Source organism: Pan troglodytes, chromosome 5 (assembly GCF_028858775.2).
Source record: "Pan troglodytes isolate AG18354 chromosome 5, NHGRI_mPanTro3-v2.0_pri, whole genome shotgun sequence".
Taxonomy (NCBI): Eukaryota; Metazoa; Chordata; class Mammalia; order Primates; family Hominidae; genus Pan; species Pan troglodytes.
The window spans coordinates 148,029,057-148,049,904 of NC_072403.2; the positions used below are offsets into that span (position 1 = coordinate 148,029,057).

The 20,848-nt window shown below is 40.0% G+C and overlaps 1 protein-coding gene across 3 annotated transcripts in view; it reads left to right on the forward strand.

Annotated features, from left to right (window-relative positions):
• The window catches only part of PDE7B (phosphodiesterase 7B), a 686,767-nt gene extending 667,174 nt beyond the window's left edge, over window positions 1–19,593 (forward strand). For all 3 annotated transcript variants that reach the window (XM_063812658.1, XM_003311504.6, XM_001157383.8), the window contains 4 exons: window positions 3,005–3,149; window positions 5,235–5,331; window positions 11,040–11,120; window positions 15,619–19,593. In XM_063812658.1, the coding sequence (XP_063668728.1) occupies window positions 3,005–3,149; window positions 5,235–5,331; window positions 11,040–11,120; window positions 15,619–15,845 (550 nt within the window). In that variant the 3' untranslated portion in view covers window positions 15,846–19,593. The remainder of the gene's footprint in view (window positions 1–3,004; window positions 3,150–5,234; window positions 5,332–11,039; window positions 11,121–15,618) is intronic.
• Window positions 19,594–20,848: the final 1,255 nt, after the last annotated feature.

Genomic DNA, 20,848 nt, shown 5'->3' on the forward strand with positions numbered 1-20,848 from the left:
TGTAAAGTGGTTTTCATTAAATTAGTATGCATCCTTTACTTACAACCAAGATTGAAATTTTTCATATATTTGCTGATCATTGCTATTTCTTTAGAGAACATATTTTTATATTTGGTCTCTTCCTATTTTCCTATCAGTGTTATTCATTTGTTAGAACTCTTTGTATATTAACTACAGTAACCATTTGTTATATGTGGTAAATATTACTTGAAGTTTTTAGTTTGCCTTTTGATTCATGAAACATTTCACCTAATTAAAATAATTTTATTTTCCAATTATAAATTTAATAAGTATTCATATCTTCAAAGAATTCATATAATTTTGAGAAGTATAAATTAAAATATCAACCATAATCCCATTATAGATCTTTTCAGTTTATTTTCTGTGACCATAGAGATCATGCTTTACATGCTTTGCATTTTGTTTTTAGCATTAAAAAGATGACATTTTTCAATGTCAATTACTATAGCTGTACACTGTACTTCATAATTGCACAGTATGAGTGTACCATGGTTTATTTAACTAATCTCATAAATTTTTGTGATTTTTTTCCCCCATGGAATGCTTCATTATTGTAAATAACAATAGAATAAGCATCCTTGTAACATATCTTTACTAATTATATCTTTACTAACATGTTAATGTTAATTTGTAGATGGACTGTTGGTCAGATTATTTATGTTCATCAAATGCTTTTTCCACTAATTCCTAAATTACCCTCCAGAAACATTGTACTAATTTATACTCCCTAACAAAGAATGAGGGGAACCATTTTTCTCATACTATTGACAGCATTGGGTATTACAATCTTTCAATAATTCAGCAAATTACTTAGCAGTTACTTTCAATCCTCACCAATAAAAATGGGAGAAATAATATCACATTGTGGTTTTAATTTGCTTTCTGCTATACTAAGAATATTTAATATCACTTTATTTTATGAGATATTTTGTATTTCTCTTGTGAATTTTCTGTTTTATATAATTTTTTACGTTCAGAACTGGATTAAAGATGTATGTATGGCTTAAAAACAAAAATGTTTGTGGTGAAACTATAAAGCTTTTAGAATATGATGTAGGGAAATTTTTCACCAGAGTTGGGAAAAGTTTCTTAAAGAGGAAAAAAAACTAGCCATAAATAAAAAGATTTATAGATTAAGCTACATTAAAAATTAAGACTTCCTGGTGGGACTGTGGTTCATGCCTGTAATCCTAGCACTTTGGGAGGTGGAGATGGGAGGATCACTTGAGGCCAGGAGTTCGAGACCAGCCTGGTCAACATAGTGAAACCCCCATCTCTATTTATAAATTTAAAAATAAAATTAAAATGATAAAAATTGACACTTCATCAATAGACATCATAAAGACAGCTAAAAGACAAACCACAGACACAATATTTGCAACATGTAGCTGACAAAGGACCAGTATTTAAAATATGTAAAGAACCTCAGAATCAATAAGAAAAAGGAAGACAACTTAATAGAGTAGACAAAAACTAGAGTAGAAACTTCACAAAAGAAGTACAAATGGCCAATAAAGACATGAAAATATGTCTAGCCTCATTAGTAAACAAAATTCATATTAAAACTACAGTGAGTTGCATGACATGCCCATCAAACTGGCTAAAAATGTAAAGGGTAAGAATGTAGAATAATGAGAATCTCATCCGCTACTGCTGGGAGCAAAAATTTATACCATCATTTTGAAAATAATTGGCATTATCTAGTAAATTGAAGATAAACATACCCTGTCATCCAATTATTGCATTCCCGAATATAGACCCTAGGGAGACTTCTGCACATGCATAACTAGAGGTATATAAGAATATTTACTGTTGCTTTTTTCATAGTAGCCAAACACTAGAAAAAACTCAAGTGACCATGAAAAGTAGGATGGATAATGGAATGGATTTCATTATCAATGGAATTTTATACAGTGGCATACACTGTAACAAAAAAGGATCAACTATAGCCTACACATCATGAAGGAATTTCAAAAACATAATGTTTAGCTAAAGAAGTCAGTCACTGATACATACCATATAACTTAAAGTTCAAAAGCAGTTAAAATTAAATTGGCGTGGTTTATAGATGCACTCACAGGTGGTAAAATCATAAGTAACAAGAAAATTGTTAAAACAAAGAGCAAGAAAGTGGTTACTTCCAGGCTTGAAAGGAAAAGGGATGTGATGAGATAGGCAACTTGACCTCTGGGGTACTGGCAGGCAGTGCTCTTGACCTGAGTGGTGGTTACAAGGGGTGTTCATTTTCTATTTATTCATTAAATTATATATGTATTCCCTATGCATTCTACTTAAATATATTTCATTTTTAAAGGTAAATTTTACAAATATTTATGGATTGTTCCTTTATTACTTTTTATATGTGAGGGAAAGCTCTAACTTGCTTTATCTTTCTAAGATATCCCATTTTCTCTATACCATTTGTTGACTAATATATCTCTTGCCCACTGGTTTGTAACAGTGCCTTCATTAGTTTTTGTGTTTGAAGTTCCAGAATCTCTTCCTGGCCTATGTATTGTGTTCCGTTGATGGATCTTTCCATCCCATGGTACCATTTACTATTATTGTCTTCATTTTTATTACTATTGTTATGCCCTTTTCTCTCTCCGTGCGCATCTTCATGTTTGAACTCTAAAAACACACCACCAATCTCATGATTCTGCAAGTCTTTTGTGTCCTCCCTAAAACATGCATTTCTATTTGGCTTTCAGATTTTTTCAGCCATAGAAATGTCTACACTACCACAACTTTGTTTTTCAAGGTTTCAATCACTTTATACAGTTCTTGGCATGCTTCCTGTCCAAGGACGGAACTGGTGGGTGGGAGACTTGCTCTCAGGCAGTGAAGGACTGGCACATTGTGTAATAAACAGAATCAAAGGCAGAAATTAGATTACAAGCCACCTGATGATGATAAAATCAATCACCCTCATCAAAGGGATTTGCTTTGTGTGTGTTTTTCTCTTTCATTCTTGTGGATGCAGACAGGATATTGAACAGCAGCTGGGCTCCTTGATCTTGGCAACAGACATCAACAGGCAGAATGAATTTTTGACCAGATTGAAAGCTCACCTCCACAATAAAGACTTAAGACTGCAGGATGCACAGGACAGGCACTTTATGCTTCAGGTAAACAAAACAATAAAAGCCATTCTTTTTGCTGAGTAAAAACACTCAGCTGGGCTGGGTGTGGTGGCTCACATCTGTAGTCCCAGCTACTTGGGAGGCTGAGGCATGGGGATCACTTGAGTCCATGAGTTCAAGGCAACAGTGAGCTATGACTGCACCACTGCACTCCAGCCTGGGTGACAGAGTGAGATCCTGTCTCTAAAGAAACACAAAACAACAACAACAAAAATCCACTCAGGGCCATGATCAGTAATTTTAGCACATTTGAGGAGTTATCTCCGATGGTATGAGTTAGAGCAGTGACCTATTTTAGTAAAGGCTTTGAAATGCACGAAAGTTATAAGTGGTTCCCAACTAAGCAAAATCTGGGTTTTAGGTCAACAAGTTGATAATATCTCATTTTTCTTGTTCAGTAACTGATTTATCACAGAGTAATCCCGCTGGATGCAGTAAAGGTCTACCGCATTTTGTGGCTTGGTATAAAATCAGCTACTGCGATACCCACACAATTTTAAAAGACTGTTTCTGAAACACAAAAGCATATTATATTAACTATAGTACATACAAAAATTGGAAAACAAGTGACCTCCCTTTATCTTAAACGTATTTAACCTGCTTTATTTCCTTTTACTACCTAAACTTCTATTTTCATCTGAGTCTTAAACATTTTTATCTGGTCTTATTTTTAGGCAGCAAAAAATAAAATTGAACTGAATTGAATTACATTGGATCAAGTCCATTCCTTTCTGTTTTACTCCATGGCAAGAAGTCATTTGTGACATGACAAATTACATCAGGGCAGAGTGGATGTCACAAATAAAAATGTGACCTGGTATCCAAACCAGAACCTTCTTTCTTGATCTTCCATTTTCTCTTGTCTTCCTTCTTTTCTTTTGGTGCAAAAAACATAGTGAATGGACCTAGTCTCATCTAGATAGATGAGATGGAGCTACACCTGGAGATGAAATCGTGCAGTCTTTTTTGTTCCAGGCTTTCATGCTACCCTTTGTAGCTGTCCAAAGTGCTCCATCTTTGCCAGGAAATACCCTACTCCCAGCTGTAGAACTATGAATCCTTCCTTATTTCTTTCCAAACTAGGCTTCTAGTCCCTGAATGCCACAAGGATCAACCAGGTGTCTGATTTGAGTGACTAAAGCCAAGTTGTGAATAGCTGAAAGATTTGGCCTTGAACACTTACATTTCGAAAGAAAGCCTTGCTAACTCAAATGCATTCCTTAAGGCAGAGGCTGGAGGAGGCGTCTCTGACACTTACCTCTACTTCAACATGTACTGGTACCCCCACTAACCAGGAAATAAATATAAACAACTAAATTTGCAAGTTGATATGATCCAAGGCTCTTCCAGACCCCAACATTGCTATCTGTTCTGTGATGCCAAGGAATTGGGTCAAACCAATGGACACTGCTGGTCTCTTGGTAGCAGGTGGTGGTTAAAAGGGAGAATCTGCTTCTCTGGGAATTCAAGGTAACCCTCATAGGGTCATCATTACTGACAAAAAGCTGGCATCTCAGATCCAGACCAGTGTGAGGCAAGTCAAGAAGGCCCTAATTTAGCTGTGCAAACAAAGCATTCCTGGCTTTGATACGACTTCATTCCCTGACTGGCAGTCTGAGCTTACACATGCAGACATAAATGCCAGCACGCATAATTTAAGTGATGTATGGAGTTTGTCAGTGTGGCTACTGTGAGAGTGAGGTCCAGATGACCTCACTTGAGCCTGGCCAGGGACCCTGCAACCTCCCTGCATGCAGGAGGTGGAGCTACAGAAGGAGCCAGGCCATGGCTTTCCTTGGCCTGCCCACCCAGGTCTCTTCCAGCAAGCTCCATGTCCTTGGACTGTGGCTCTTCTCTCCTCACTGCTATAAAGCCAGCATTCTCAATGCAGGCTTTGTATCATGGTGAATAAGTGCAGTTTCCTGAAGAGGCATGTCAGGGAGGTACTCTGTAAATATGGGCCTGGTACTGTGAGCAGACTGAACAGCTTGATAGCCTCTTTGGCTTGGGGTGCTTTTGCAACTGAAAGAACATCCTCTCACAATCTCTCCCTGCCCTGTCATTTCTCAGATCGCCTTGAAGTGTGCTGACATTTGCAATCCTTGTAGAATCTGGGAGATGAGCAAGCAGTGGAGTGAAAGGGTCTGTGAAGAATTCTACAGGCAAGGTTAGTAGTGATCCAACAGCTGAGATTTCATTGCCCTGTCTTCTTTTAGGCATTTATCCTAATAAAACAGGAAATGGCTGATCTATCATGACATTTGTTCTCTCATCAACTCTTGTTATCCTAACCTTTCTCTTTTACTCTCTTGGAACTCATCCAACCCTTTTTTGGAAAAAGTTAAAAATAAATAACATTGATGTATTGACTTACTACAGAAACAGGTAGTAATGAGGCAAAATAAAAATGAGCAAAAGTGGGACATTGATTATAAATGGCTCTCCTCTGTGGATATAAGAATGTGTGGGATAGTTTGATTTTGACTTTGACCTTCATTTTAATGAGCTGAGTGCAGCCTAAAGGCTAAATGTCATTTGAGGTCAATGTTTTCCACTCTGACAGAAGGACTTAGACTCCTTTTGTATTCCTTCTCCTTGCTTTCTTAAAAAAAAAAAAAAAAAAATGAAATTGGACACAGCTGACCAAAAAGTGAGTTCTTCCTTTCAAATATAGTTTCAACAGTGAGGTAGAAGGATTTTGCTGTGAGAAGACAAATGGCCCTGAATTAGGGTATAATTTTTAAAAGATTAACCTCATTCAGAAATAAAGCAATGAATTAGCAAGCAGGATCTTGATGTTGGGTGGGGTATCAACCTTTAAATACAGCCTTGTTTCTTCAGGCTGGGTTTCAATGTGCAGGATGTTTGTTCAGGCATCAACAGTGCCCTCATGCTAGTGACAGAATCAGGTTTGAGAGGCTGAGAACAAATAAAGCTTGAAGTGTCCCACATACCAGCTCTGTGGGGAGGTCAAATAGCAACAGTGAGCCTTTTGGAGAAGGCACCATTGAAAGATGTGTCAATGACATCGTGATGGCCCCAAAGACAGAAGAATTGATTGAGCTCATGTGGGGCCAGAAGGCTCTGCTCACTGTATCTTTCTCTCAGAATAAAAGTACTCATGTAACTCCTACAATTCTGTATATAATTTCACTTGAATTGAGTAAAAGTGGTTAGAAATCAAAATCTCAGCTCTAGTTGCCCCTAAATAAAATCTCCAAGGAAGGTAAAACAAAAGGAAATATGATGAAATTGCAGCTAGGGGGCTTTAAATTAGATATAATCAATATTTTCTTTACTGTTTGATATGTTAAATATTGAAATAGCATAGTGAGAGAGGGGCTAAGATCTCTGTCCTTGCAAATCAAACAATGAAACAGAGGAAAGAGTCTACTCTAGCCCACTTGGTTTTGACTCAATCATGCCCAGCATGATTAAAGTACACAAGTCAGCATCGACTGCAGTGTAAACCTTTTATTTTCTCATCTTGCACCTTATTTGGATTCTGAGCACCTTGGGGCAGGACCATGTCACTTATGTAGATAGTAAGGCCCATAGTGCCAGTAAATCAAAGTTGTCAACTAAGTACAGTAAATGGTATCAACCAAGAAATGTAACCTATAAGATCTCTTTTCTTGGGCCTGGTGCAGTGGCTCATGCCTGTAATCCCAGCACTTTGGGAGGCTTAGGCAGGTGGATCACCTGAGGTCAGGAACTTGAAACCAGCCTGGCCAAATGGTGAAACTCAGTCTCTAATCAAAATACAAAAATCAGCCGGGCGTGGCGGCACAACCTGTAGTCCCAGCTACTCGGGAGGCTGAAGCAAAAGAATTGCTTGAACCCAGGAGGCGGAGGTTGCAGTGAGCCAAGATGGCGCCACTACACTCCAGCCTGGGCGACAGAGCAAGACTCCATCTCCAAAAAAAAAAAAAAAAAAAAAAAAAACCTCTTTTCTCAAAACTGCTTATTGTCCTAGTAATATATGCATGCATTATAAGATGGAAAAACCTAGAACATTTGTAACACTGATCTCTAAAGGCAGGCTTCCATGTACCTTCCTCTGGCATGTTTCCTGGCAGAGGAAGAATAGAAAGTATATCTAGTCCTTTTTATTTAATAGCTTTATGGTCTAGTAGAAATTCTGCTTGTTTTAAGAGAAGATTATAGGCTGGGCATGGTGGCTCACACCTGTAATCCCAACACTTTGGGAGGCCAAGGCGGGCGGATCATGAGGTCAGGAGATAGAGATCATCCCGGCTAACACGGTGAAACCCCGTCTCTACTAAAAATACAAAAAAAATTAGCCCGGCATGGTGGCGGGCACCTGTAGTCCCAGTTACTTGGGAGGCTGAGCAGGAGAATGGCGTGAACCCGGGAGGCAGAGCTTGCAGTGAGCCAAGGTCACGCCACTGCACTCCAGCCTGGGTGACAGAGCGAGACTCTGTCTCAAAAAAAAAAAAAAAAAAAAAAGAGTAGATTCCCTGGTCATCCAAACTGCCTGTCCTCTCTACTGAATTATTATTTTTTTAATTCTATAAGGATGACTTGTGTCATTTTGATTAATCTTTCAGTTTAAGATTTGGACTCATCTCAGCTCATTCCAGCCTGCTCCTGGCAGGCAGGCTTCCACAGACTACTAACTGTCCTGGACAAAGTACCTTTAACGTGATTCATGATGTTAAGCAAAGGAAAACCCTTAAAATCAAGGTTGAGGACAAGGGGGCAAGGAAAACAAGACCCCATGAATTAGAAAAACTGTTTCATTCTCAGAACAGAGATTAGGATTCCAAATACCATATACCTCCCTCCTCTCCCTGAAAAAACCTTAAAAAATTAGACTTTGTCCTCTTGTAACTACAGATTGATATCATCCCAACCTAGTTTCCTAGAACATTTTATTGAACATCTGCTTCCAGCCTTGTCTAATCCTCAGCAAAACTGATTGTCCTATGTGCAAAGCCCCACTGGAGATATTATGAAGAATACAAAGAACTACAGGTAGTCTATGCTTTGTACTCTCAAAGTACTAATTAGTATAGTTTCCAGAGGAAAGAAACTATGCAAATTTCCCCTTTATATTCTCTACATTGGTTAGCAAAGTGTCTGAAACATAAACGTGTTGAATAAGTGAATGAATAAATGATCTAACTGGAAAACCTCTAATGATAGTGGTCACAGGAGAAGATCCAGTACCTTGAAAGGTAGAATCTGAGCTCAGTTTTGAGTGATGTGCATTGTTCTATACTTTCCAATATGGTAACAAGACACATGTGACTGGTTAAATTTAAATTAAAAGTTAATAAACAATAGAGTTCCTCAGTCTTGATCATATTTCAAGGGGCTGCCACAGTGGGCAATGTAGACAACATCGCCATCATTGCAGCAAATCCCATTAGACAGCGCTGGTCTAGATAGAATGGAATGGAAACCACTGAGGCCGGGATGCCCCCTGCCTTGTAGACCAGCTCAGTCTCATAGAAGATAAGAACGAGAGAATTGTGGAGGCCCCTGGGCACCAGGCTACAATAGAGAACATGACAATGGGAGTTATCTCAGGAAGTACATTTAGGGCAATATATATAGTTGAAGTGGAAGAAGAATTGGAGGAAGAAAACTAGCTAAGAAGCAACAACTAAGAATAAATTATCAACACACCAGACCAGGTTAAAGCAGAGTGAAAGGGGGCAAAAAAAGTTATTCTAAGAGGGAGAAACAGGATGTGAAACAAGATTTAAGAGGAAGAAACAAGCAGGGACCCTTGCAGGGTCCCCAGCCAGGCTCAGATGAGATGGAGGGTGAAGGGAAGGGAGAAGTCAAAGACAACTCCTCCAAAGTGTCACACTTGACTGAAAAATCACTATTAACAGAAATACGGAGGTGAGGAGTGAAACTGGCTTTAGGAGAGTTTGTCTTAATATTATATGGTGTCCTGGCCCTGCCCTCAGAAGGCTATGATCATCTGGAGTTGAAGAGTTAGGGTGGCCAGACTGCCCCGAACCACTCAGGTTAAGCCCGAATGATTTCCTCACTTCAGCCTTGAGGATTACCAGGGACAAGAGACCCCAGGAGGCAGACTACAGTCTTAAAATGACAGAACTGCGGCCTCTGTAGGGCTTCAGCTCAATGGTTAAGTGCAGACACTTTGAAGCCAAACTTCCTATGCTGGAATCCAGGCTCCCCACTTTACTAGTGGTGTGACCTACTAGCAACATACTGGGTCAGCATACTTAACCCTCCCTGTGTCTTAATTTCTTCATCTGTAAAATGGGGATTATAATAAGGTTGTTATTTGGATTAAATTAATTAACATATGCCTGGGAGGGGGGCTCACACCTGTAATCCCAATGCTTTGGGAGGCTGAAGCAGGAGGATTGCTTGAAGCCAGGAGTTTGAGACCAGCCTAGGCAACGTAGAGAGCTCCTATCTCTGTTTTTAAAAACAATGAACAAAACAATATTAGCCAAGAGTGGTGGTACATGCCTGTAGTCCCAGCTACTCAGGAGGCTGAAGCAGGAGGATCCCTTGAGCTCAAGCGTTCAAGGGTGCAGTGAGCTATGATGACACCACTGCACTCTAGCCTGGGTGACAGAGTAAGAGCCTGCCTCTTACCAAAAAACAATGACAATTTTTTATTAACATATGTAAAATGCTTAGAACGTGCCTGGCACACGGTAATCACTATATAAATGTTGTGTTTTTATCTCTTCTACTTTAGCAGAGTAGATTCATAACTGAACCTTCCACTCATTAACCAGATTGTTTTTTCCAACACAAAAATTACTCAATTTGTTATGCTCAGGAAGGACTGATGAAGTATTTCAATAAAGTTTTGTACAGTGCATTTCTCCTTTGATCTTCTATTAGGTTGATGCAAATGTAATTGCGGGTTTTGCCATGGAAAGTAACGGCAAAAAAAAAAACACAATTACATTTGCACCAGCCTGATAGCTGACAAAGGCATTAAAAAAAACATTTTGAGCTGGGTGCAGAGGCTCACACCTGTAATCCCAACAGTTTGGAAGATGGAGGCAGGAGGATTGCTTGAGCTCAGGAGATTAAGACTAGTCTGGACAACATAGCGAGACCTCATCTCTACTAAAAATAAAAATTTAAAAATATACATTAGCCGGGTGTGGTGGCGCATGCCTGTAGTCCAAGTTACTTGGGAGGCTAAAGCAGAAGGGTTGTTTGAGCCTAGGAGTTTGAGGCTGCAGTGAGCCAAGATCATGCCACTGCACTCAAGCCTGGGTGACAGAATGAGACTCTGTCTCAAAAAGAAAAAAAGAAATACCATTCTGACCTTTATACTTTTTTTCACCTTCAGTTGCATTGGGTAAAATTCTAAGGAATCAGAATGGGAAATTCTGATTAATTTTGTGGTTACAGACTGAGGTGCTACTCGGATGAGATCTTTCTAGTCCTTCTACCTCATTTCCTACCTACTTACTGTTCCTGGTTGTCCTCAGGTGAAACAAGACTAGGGTCAGGCAGTGTGAAAGTAGAGGAGGGAGAAGGAAGGACAAAACCTGTTTTCTTAACCTGTCACTTAAAGCCATAACTTTTATTTCATGTGAGGAAATTTCTCATTTGTTTTCTTGTTTTTGTAGGTCTTGTTCAAAAGTTTATTCTAGTCCCAGAGCACACCTACTAGCAATAAGCCATTATGAACGGTCACTGGCACTGTGGTATTTTAAATTTTTACGGAAACTACTGAAGTAAGGCAGAGCAAGTCGGTGCTGAAGGGTCCCTAAGGGATAACAAGTCAGGAAACAGTAATTCCCAGAATAACTTCTTCCGACAAGGTCATTAAAATTATTAATACTCATTTTATAAGTTCTAGATTACCAATGTTTTTTTTTTTTTCTTTCTTCTTAGGTGAACTTGAACAGAAATTTGAACTGGAAATCAGTCCTCTTTGTAATCAACAGAAAGATTCCATCCCTAGTATACAAATTGGTGAGTTGAATTCAGTGTTAATTCCAAATAAATACCTTTGGCACATCTCACAAAAGTGACAAAGAAAAGATCTAAACACAGCTTTCAAAAGATCAGCACTGGAGGTTTAATCAACATCCTTTTGAATGGCTGAGTCCAAATTAACACTTTAATCATGATTAACCTACTAGCTAATTATCTATTGAGAACTTATGAAACCTAGGATCGAAGCTTTGTTATAGGCCCTTAACTAACTTGTATTATTTTAATTTGGTAGTTTAGAATAGAATCAAAACCAAAAAGAGTAGAAGAAAAGTAACAGGAATCAACTATTCGTACTCTCTGCAGGGCTTGAAGGTGGGAATCAGCAGAATCTGCCTTTAGGACCCTTCCAATCTGGGTCGCTACCCCTCATCCCTAATGCTCGCTCCCAAGAACCCAATCTCTAGGCCTAGAGCCTGTGAGCCATGCTATCCCGCCGCATCCTGGGATTCCCAGTTTCGCTAGTCCTTCCTTCAAAACTTATTTTCAGGTTATTCTCCTAAAACCACACTCTCTTTCAAGTGTCACTGGTGGGAAACTGTTGAAGTATGATGCCAATGCATCCAAAATAATTATTGCTTTATCTAATTAAGTTATGCATTAGACCAAGAAGCAAATCAAACTGTGGAAATTTTAGGCACTGTAGCGGAGGAAATATTTTTGCTTCGGTAAGACTTTCTATCACACCTTAAGACACTCCATCAAGTCCACCCACCTTTAAAGCAAGTCTTTCTTTTCCTTGCAGTTCCCTTCCATTGAATCCGAACTCAGAACTTTAACTCTTTTCCTTATAAACTCTGACCCTGACATGTACCAGTTCATGTTTTATACCTGTTCCTATAGACTTCAGACAGCTGAATGCATTCACAGTGCTACAGACCTTTGCAAGGCTCAAAGTTTAATGCTTTGACATTGGTAGGGAAGAGGGTATCTGAAAACATAAGCTGAAAATTAAGAAAACCAGGGTAAGTTAGAATTATATAATATCACTGAAGGTCAAATCTAATCCACCGTCCCACAATGGAGTCATAAAATCATCCTCAGGAAATAAGGACAAAATAAATCTAGCTATAAAGATTTCAATGGAATATACAACTATTAAAATAGGTATGTTCGATTATTGAGCATTTTTTTTTCAAATTGTCCTTAATATTGTTATGTAGTTGTCACAATCAAACCAATTCCTCCACCCCCAAGCTGGGAGCTGGGGATGGTGGCATAAAAAAATAGAACCCAGAAAAGATATTACAGAGTTGCTGGGTGGCTTGCAAGGGAATATCAGCAACAGAAATGCAGCCTCAGCCTCCTGGGAGGCAATTCTCTCCTATCAATTGCCTTAGCCATGGAGGTTCTGCAGACGTGATTCAAAATTAGATGCTAACCAAAGTCCTAATCCTGAGGCTCCCTGTGTTAAGCTCCAGCTGGAAAGAAATTTACCAGGCAACTGTCAATGACATTTTGCACCCCCCAAACAAAAGGACTCACGTGGTTCAGCACACAACCTGGATTTGTGAGACAGACCTGATTTCAGAGATTCTGTCCTGTTGTTGTCATGAGAACACACTTATTTTGTCAGATCATATGTCCTGATTTTCAGCTCAGGAAAATGTGGTTACCATAGATACCTCTTTTAAAAAGGGGCTGGGGGTTGAGTGAATAGGGAAATCCTATGGATGCTACACCAGCATACCAATGATAAAGAGAAAGGGAAGGTGATTATAAAACAATCCTTAGTACATAGATCTTTCTCTGCCTTTGCTCCACATCTGCCAGCTCGTAGAGGTTGAGGGTTGGGAAGTGGGGTGGCAGGGACAGATCAGGCTAAACCGGAAAAATCCAAAGAGATACACGGAACTTGGTGGATGCTACAGGCTCTAGCCCCCAAGACAACGATTTTTCCAGTGGGTCTTAAGTAATGCAGCTATTTCCTCCGTCCTTATTCCTCTCTGACTGAAATGTTCCCCTGTTTTTCCTGCCTCAATCCAAAATGAGAATTTTCTGAGATCTACTCTCAGGCTTAGATCTGATTTTTCTTTTTAAGTAATTTATATCTACCCAAGTGGAACTAGGGCTTAATATCTCCTCCCCAACTCCACGCTTCCCTCTCTCTACCAAATTCTACATTGTAAAAGGAAGATATTAGCCAGGTGGGGTGACTCATGCCTATAATCCCAGCACTTTGGGAGATTCAGGCAGGCAAATCCCTTGAGGCCAGGAATTCAAGACCAGCCTGGACAACAAGGCAAAACCCCATCTCCACAAAAAATACAAAAAAATAAAATTAGCTAGATGTGGTGGCATGTGCCTGTAGTCCCAGCTACTCAGAAGGCTGAGGCAGGAGGATCACCTGAGCCCAAGGGGTCAAGGCTGCAGTGAGCCATGATCACGCTACTGCACTCCAGCCTGGGCAACAGGGTGAGACCCCATCTGTTAAAAAATTAATTAATTAAAACAAAAAAGGTATTAAAACAAATGAAGCTCTAATTGGTGAAATCTATAGAAGGCTAAAGAGAAAGAGGTTTTCCTTCAATCCTTGTCTACTCTGAGGCTACCATTCCTCCCTACTCCCCCTTCCTCCCCCCAACCCCCCACCACCCCACCATCCCTCCAGGAGGACAACAGCCCAGCAATGTCAGCTCATCCCTTGAGAAAAGGGAGGTTGGCAGAACACACTGATGGAACAGGTTTCCAAATCTGATAATGTGGAAGCCTTCCTTAATTTGAAAAACTGCCTCTTGGTGTCTATTCAGACTTTAAAATCAGTTTCCTACCTAGCATAAGAAGTCTTTATATCTGAAAGTATAAATACAGATATAGTGCCAGGGTCACTTAAGAAAATGAGGCTTTTCTTTTTTTCGAGTTGGATTTTAAAATGTTGGATTTGTAACTTTTTTATACTGAGATAAACTTGATAAATATTCACACTTTGAACTTCAGAATAGTATAAGTTTGCAAACCGTCTTTTTAGATATCTAATATCTCATCTCTTTGAAGGCGAATGATATTAGAAATTAAATATGGAGATTGTGGAGGAGGTAAAGAAAATTCAAGAACAGCAAGCAAAACGTGAAATCCTCATCCGCTGACACCCTGTACAACCTTACCAAAATTCCAAATACAGACATCAAGTCACTGGTTTAACTTTCCCCCTCCAGTTCGGGTTCTCTACTATGATCTCACAATATTTAAATCGTATTTCACATAAGATGAGACAATGCAGAAATGTACAATAACAGTGTGTATTGCTGCATCCCTCTTCCATCTCTATGGCATTCTCAAAGGCCAAGTGTCTGCTGTTTGTCCAACAGAAAGATAATCAAACCTATCCTTGTAATTCACATGCCTGTAAACATACAGGATTAGTGTTGGAAATTTTTGTTAGGCTGAAAAACATTTGCCTTTCTCCCCACAGCTACACATCAAGGAAATACAACAAAACCTAAATAAGTCCAAGTTTGTGATGATTCCAACAGTTCTTAGACTGAAAGCTATCTTTTCATAATAAACAAGTCATGTTTATTATGAAAAGCACATTAACACGGCAAAACGCGATTAGAAAGTAACAAATCTTAAATATGTAAGAGAACAGACATGCAAACAAAGAAGTCTCATATCAAACAATCTTATCTAGTCATTAAAGCGGGACTTTCATACAGGTAAAAATCTGTATTGAAAATGAGTGAACTTTAAACTTAGTTATTTCACATAACTGAAAGCAAGACAGAACTGTAAAATGATCATCTTGAAAAAGATATCCCACAGGGTAAGGGTATGAATTATGCAGCTGATCTAAATTCGTGAGGTGTCCTTTTCTGGTGTCATTTGCCCTCTCCATCCCTTCTCCGCCTGCCTTCTTTAGCTCCAGCATACACTTTTTTTTTTTTTTTTTTTTTTACATTTTTTACTTATATGTCTTTCTCCCTTTGCAAGTAATAGCCAGTATTCACTGGGAGTTTACTATGTGCCAAGAGTTTTCTAAGCATTGTACATACATTAAGTCATTTAATTGTCATAACAACCCTACGAGTTTAGTATTCTCTTTAGCGTCTTTTTGCAAGTGAGGAAACTGAGGCACAAAGCCATTCAGGGACAAGCCCAAAGTGACACATCTTATGCTCCTAGGCTGAGGGTAGCCACCATTATCTTGCCTGCCCTTCTGGCCCCAGAGCTGGAAATTTTTATTAGGCTGAAAACATTTGCCATTTCTCCTCACTGGTACACATCAAGGAAATACAATAAAACCTAAGTAAGGCCGGGCACAGTGGCTCAGGCCCGTAATCCCAGCACTTTGGGAGGCCGAGGCGGGCGGATCACTTGAGGTCGGGAGTTCGACCAACCTGGCCAACATGGGGAAACCCCATCTCTACTAAAGATACAAAAATTAGCCGGGCATGGTGGGTCCCCAGTCATGCTTGGGAGGGAGTAAGGAGCGGGTTTCACCACGCTGTGATGCTGAGCCTTGCCTTGCCTGTTCTAGGTTTCATGAGCTACATCGTGGAGCCGCTCTTCCGGGAATGGGCCCATTTCACGGGTAACAGCACCCTGTCGGAGAACATGCTGGGCCACCTCGCACACAACAAGGCCCAGTGGAAGAGCCTGTTGCCCAGGCAGCACAGAAGCAGGGGCAGCAGTGGCAGCGGGCCTGACCACGACCACGCAGGCCAAGGGACTGAGAGCGAGGAGCAGGAAGGCGACAGCCCCTAGGGGCCGGCCCAGCTTAGACGCGGCTCTCCTCCGGCAGGGCCCCCAGAGGGCAGAAGCAGCGTGGAGGGGCCCTCACGCAGCAGCCCAGCCACTTTCTGAGTGTTGTCCTGGGGCTCTTTGGAACGCCATCTTCCTCCCACTTACCTGCCTCCCCTCCTTTTCGCAAATGTACAGAAGCCATTTGTCACCTCAGCATTCGCTGCCGAAATGAGCAACTCCATTCAGTAACGTGGGAGCTGATCCCACGGGCAGGCTCTCCCTGCTCCAGGAGAAGACTAGGAGGAAGAATGAGGTGCTCCTGCCGTGTCCGCCTTGTTCCGGGTCGCGCTGGAACAGGCAGCAATTCCTAAGTCCGGAGCGTTTGAGCGTTTGCCATCTGACTGCTGATCTGCGTGACAGACACACCAGCATATTTGCAACGCCAAGGATATTGGTCTTAAGTGCAAGAGCACAAATGAGAGTGTGAGAGAAAGTACCTTCTATTTTAATAATAATAATTATTATAAAAATAATAAATCTTTTTAACTTTTATATTTTATGCACTAGACAATGGATCTGCAACTTTGGACTAAGGTCATTCAATGTACCCAAACTTGAACAGGGGGTTCATTGTTTTGCTATTGACTTTATTATGCCACTTTGGGGCAGAGACTTGGCATCTTCTCAGTTTAAGAAACCACGTTTCCTATCCAATCCGAAGGGAAGGTGCTGTACAGTTCATTCCTTTGCACCATTAGCCAATCTGTCTTTTATGGATTCTGTGACATGTTTATATTCACCCATGTACATTTTCTGTAAATACCAAACGCTACTGATTCCCATGCCAAAATACATGAGTATTATGGGATTGCTACCTGTATAAACAATGGCACTGTGAACAGAATACTGTTAGTTTTAATACAAGAGAATGCATTTGTAAATATGGTATAGAGTTTATTAATATACTATTGTTTGCAGATAAAGGCCTTAACTTTAAACATCTTTCATCTTCTGAAAGCTGCCCGACTTAAATCCTCATAGATGTCTTTCTCAACTGCCTTCCCATGTTCATCTGTATGTTTTCCAGCTAAGGTCACAAACCGAAACTGAATAAAGTCTTTGAGGAAACATTTTGGAAACTTCACATGCATTCCGCTTGAGACCATAGTGTTTAATCTACGGCACCAAGCATCGTTTCCTCAGATTAATGAGACCCTTCAACAAGCCTGAATCAGTCACTTTTCAACACAGCGATGTTTTAACAAGCCAGCTGCTAAGCTTGTGTTTATGTGACTCTTGTTACAGATCATGGCGGTGCGTCAGCCTCACAGGAGACATAGCAGGTCTCAAAAACCTTCTATGACCCTGTCATCTAACCATCAGGGAATTCCCTGCTCCCATGCCACACATTTGTCTATTATGGCTATAGTACCAAAGTACTTTTGGTGTTTGGTTGGTGTGCATTTCTTTAGTGTCAATAGTAACTGGATTTTTCTTTTTCCTTAATCTCATGTGAACAACTACCCAACTGTTTAGCTGAAGTTCATATTATTTAAGTAAAGAAAATATTTCAGTTTTATAACAGACTTTACCTTCCTGGCAGGTCATTGTAGTTAATTATGTCTCTAGCTTGGAGTGTCACCTTGGAATTTCGTTGCCATTTTTTCTGCAGACACCTGGCCGTAAAATCAGTTTGTTACAGCATTCTTCTCTAGGCTGCTAAACGCTGTGCATTGAACCTTTTCTTTAGAAGTTTCAGCGTCACTAATGTTAGATGAAAATTGTTGATGCCCCTTTCTTTTTACTTTAAACAATGTGGTAGTGGGAGAATGACTGTTTCTGCCACTATCAACCTGATCCTCATGCTGATAGAATGACAGCTAGCACTTATTTCCTAAGTGCAACTGTTTTAGAGATTTTTCTCCTAACATACAAAGGAAATACTGATTAGCCTATAATAAGTTCCTATAGGGAGACTGAGGCTTGCAGAATTAAGGTTCAGGGGAAATTTTGGAAAGTTGGTTGTATTTTCATTGAAGTAGGAGAGATTATCAGATGGTGCTAAAGAAAGTGTGAAGATCTTATGAAATAGGTGGATGGTAAGTTGAAATTATTGATGTGGGTAAGAAGGGAGGTTGTGGAAAGTTAACACTAGCTTTGTATTTTTTTTTTTCTGTAAAACTGTGAACTGATATATTTTTCTTTATCACTTTAGTATTCTGCAGTTCTCAGCCTGGTGAGGCTCCAAAAGAGAATATGTCAGATGTATTCCTACTTCCAAACCTGTCTTACTTTGGTTTGATGGTACACATAGGGCTTTTGAACAGTCTATTTTTAATGTATATGAGGTCAAATCAAGGAAGGCAATTGCTGGGGACAAGAAAAGTAGAGGTAGGAAAGAAGACACTATTTTAGCTAATGGGGTTTCTGCCTTGGGACTAAAAAATGGCTTTGTTCAAATTATAATTATATAATAATTTAAATAAATGAGATTGGAGGTATTCTTAGTAGTTCTGAGTTGATAGTTTATGTTACAATTAGGTCTTGAAGAAGAGCTCACAGAGAAAAAACTACCAAATATCCAATGGGTAAGCCCATGATGTAGCCACTAGTACAATAAAAACCTGAAGTAAAATGAGGCATAAACTTGATGCAGCTGCCTCCCTCATTCAACTGGGGAGTTCTTGAGTTCCTCATTTGTTGGTAAAAAGAAAAAGAATGTGAAAATGTCTTTTTTTTTTTTTTGGCCTATTAGTGGCTGTCTTGCAATATTTCAATAGGAGTCCAATTACTAGTTAAAACACTGGCGGGGTACGGTGGCTCACGCCTGTAATCCCAGCACTTTGGGAGGCCAAGTTGGGCAGATCACAAGTTCAGGAGATCGAGACCATTCTGGCCAACATGGTGAAACCCCGTCTCTACTAAAAATACAAAAATTAGCTGGGCATGGCAGTGCGCGCCTGCAATCCCAGCTACTCAGGAAGCTGAGGCAGGAGAATCGCTTGAACCTGGGAGGTGGAGGTTGTAGTGAGCTGAGATCGCACCACTGCACTCCAGCCTGGCAACAGAGCTAGAATCCATCTCAAACAAACAAACAAACAAAAAATCCCACAGCTATTGGATCATCCACAGATTTTTTCTTTACAATCTTGTTCTCCTTGTCCATGGACCATCAATAGTTGACTTGCCAAGTTTAATTCTTTCATTGCTTGAGAAGAACGGAATCAAAGGACTGTGTGTAGTAAGCTGACGGTAAAGTTAAGATTAAATTAAGACAGAGAGAGAATACATATCACTGCCAGGCCTGATAGGAAAAACCTGCTCTTCCTTTTAATAACAGTGATGAATTGTCAGGACCTTATTTAGGAAACCCTGACCTACCCATAACTCCCTGCTAGGCTAAGTAGAAACCAGGTTCTTTCTCCCTGCTTATGGCTCCCCGCAAAGGGACTTGCAGCGTGTCCTGCAACTTTGTCTTCAGATAGTGCTTCCTACAAAACTAGGTCTTGTTTTGTAATCTTTTCTCATGTTGAATCAGATCTGCTTACTTATTTAGGTTTGGTTATGAGCTTGTATCTCACTGTATTTCTCATGCTTTGTTCTTTTAAACAAATCCTTTAAACTGTGTCATTTTGTATACACATGTGAGGTTTGAAAAAAAAAAAAAAAAAAAAAGAACTACCTTGTGAGTTTTGCTCAAAATGTGGCCTAAGTAGCCATTGGCATGTCTAGATGAACAAATAAAAATAAAGATAATTTCTTTAAAATATCACAAGATGAAAATATCCTAATTCTCACCAGGTAACATGTTACCAGTCAATGAATTGGATTCAATAAAAGGATCCCACTGCTCAGGAGAGGAAACATTCGAGGAAAGAACACAGATGCAAACATGGCCCACGTGACTCATTCCACTTTGGGGGCTACAGAAACGCCCATGTCCATGAAGGTATCACCTGCTCGTTAGTGCCAAGTTAGGGAAACAGGGCCACCATTCAGCTTTACATTTCCCCAGAGTCCTGATATTTTTCTGACTCATATTTGTCAAACTCATATGAATGAGAATGAGGTACAATGTTTTAAGTTGTAAAAACATAGCCAACTCAGGGCAAGAATTATTTGTGAAAAATATGGTCTCACACTTCAGGATTACTGGCCATGAAGAACAATAGAACAGTTCAGGCAGAACTGTTCTATTCTAAATCTGGTATTCTAAATCCATCTGGAAATAGAGAAGAAGAAGAACACTGCCAATGTTTCCAATGTTTCCTTGTATCTTTATGTATTCTCCCATATTCATTTTATTAAGATCTGTGTTCAGAATCTCTCTGATTCCTTAATGACTCCCATGTTTGAATGCAAAGCTACTTTTTCATTTGTGGATGTTCTATAACACAAAGCTAATATCAAAAGAGATGCCCCACTAGTATTTCATGTAAAGGTCAGGCATGGCTTTCAAATGTACACGGGAACCTAGCTGAAACACTGTCAAATAGGCCAAGCCTACATGAGCAGTTAGATTTCAATTAAAGAAATACTTATTGAGGAGCTACTATGTGCCAGACATTGTGCTAGATATTGGGATTTAAAAAGACCCAGTCCCTCCAGGAGCATTCAGACTGGTGCCAGAGACTGGTGTTACCTGTGAACACTTCTTAGAGAATTTGTGAACAGCTATGATTGCTCAAATGCAGCTAAAGCTCCCTCCTGGCATACAACACAATAGAAAGCAGATACACTTCCAACACAGAAATGGATCCCAATCCTAGTTCTGTCACTAACTTATCCTCTGACTAGACAGAAGTTACTAAAACTGCTATAAAATTATTTCAAGACAGCTGGGTGTGGTGTCTTATGCCTGTAATCCCAGCACTTTGGGAGGCCAAGGTGGGGGGTGGATCATGGCGTCAGGAGTTCGAGACCAGCCTGGCCAAAATGGCGAAACCCCATCTTTACTAAAAATACAAAATTAGCCAGGCGTGGTGGTGGGCTCCTGTAATCCCAGCTACTTGGGAGGCTGAGGC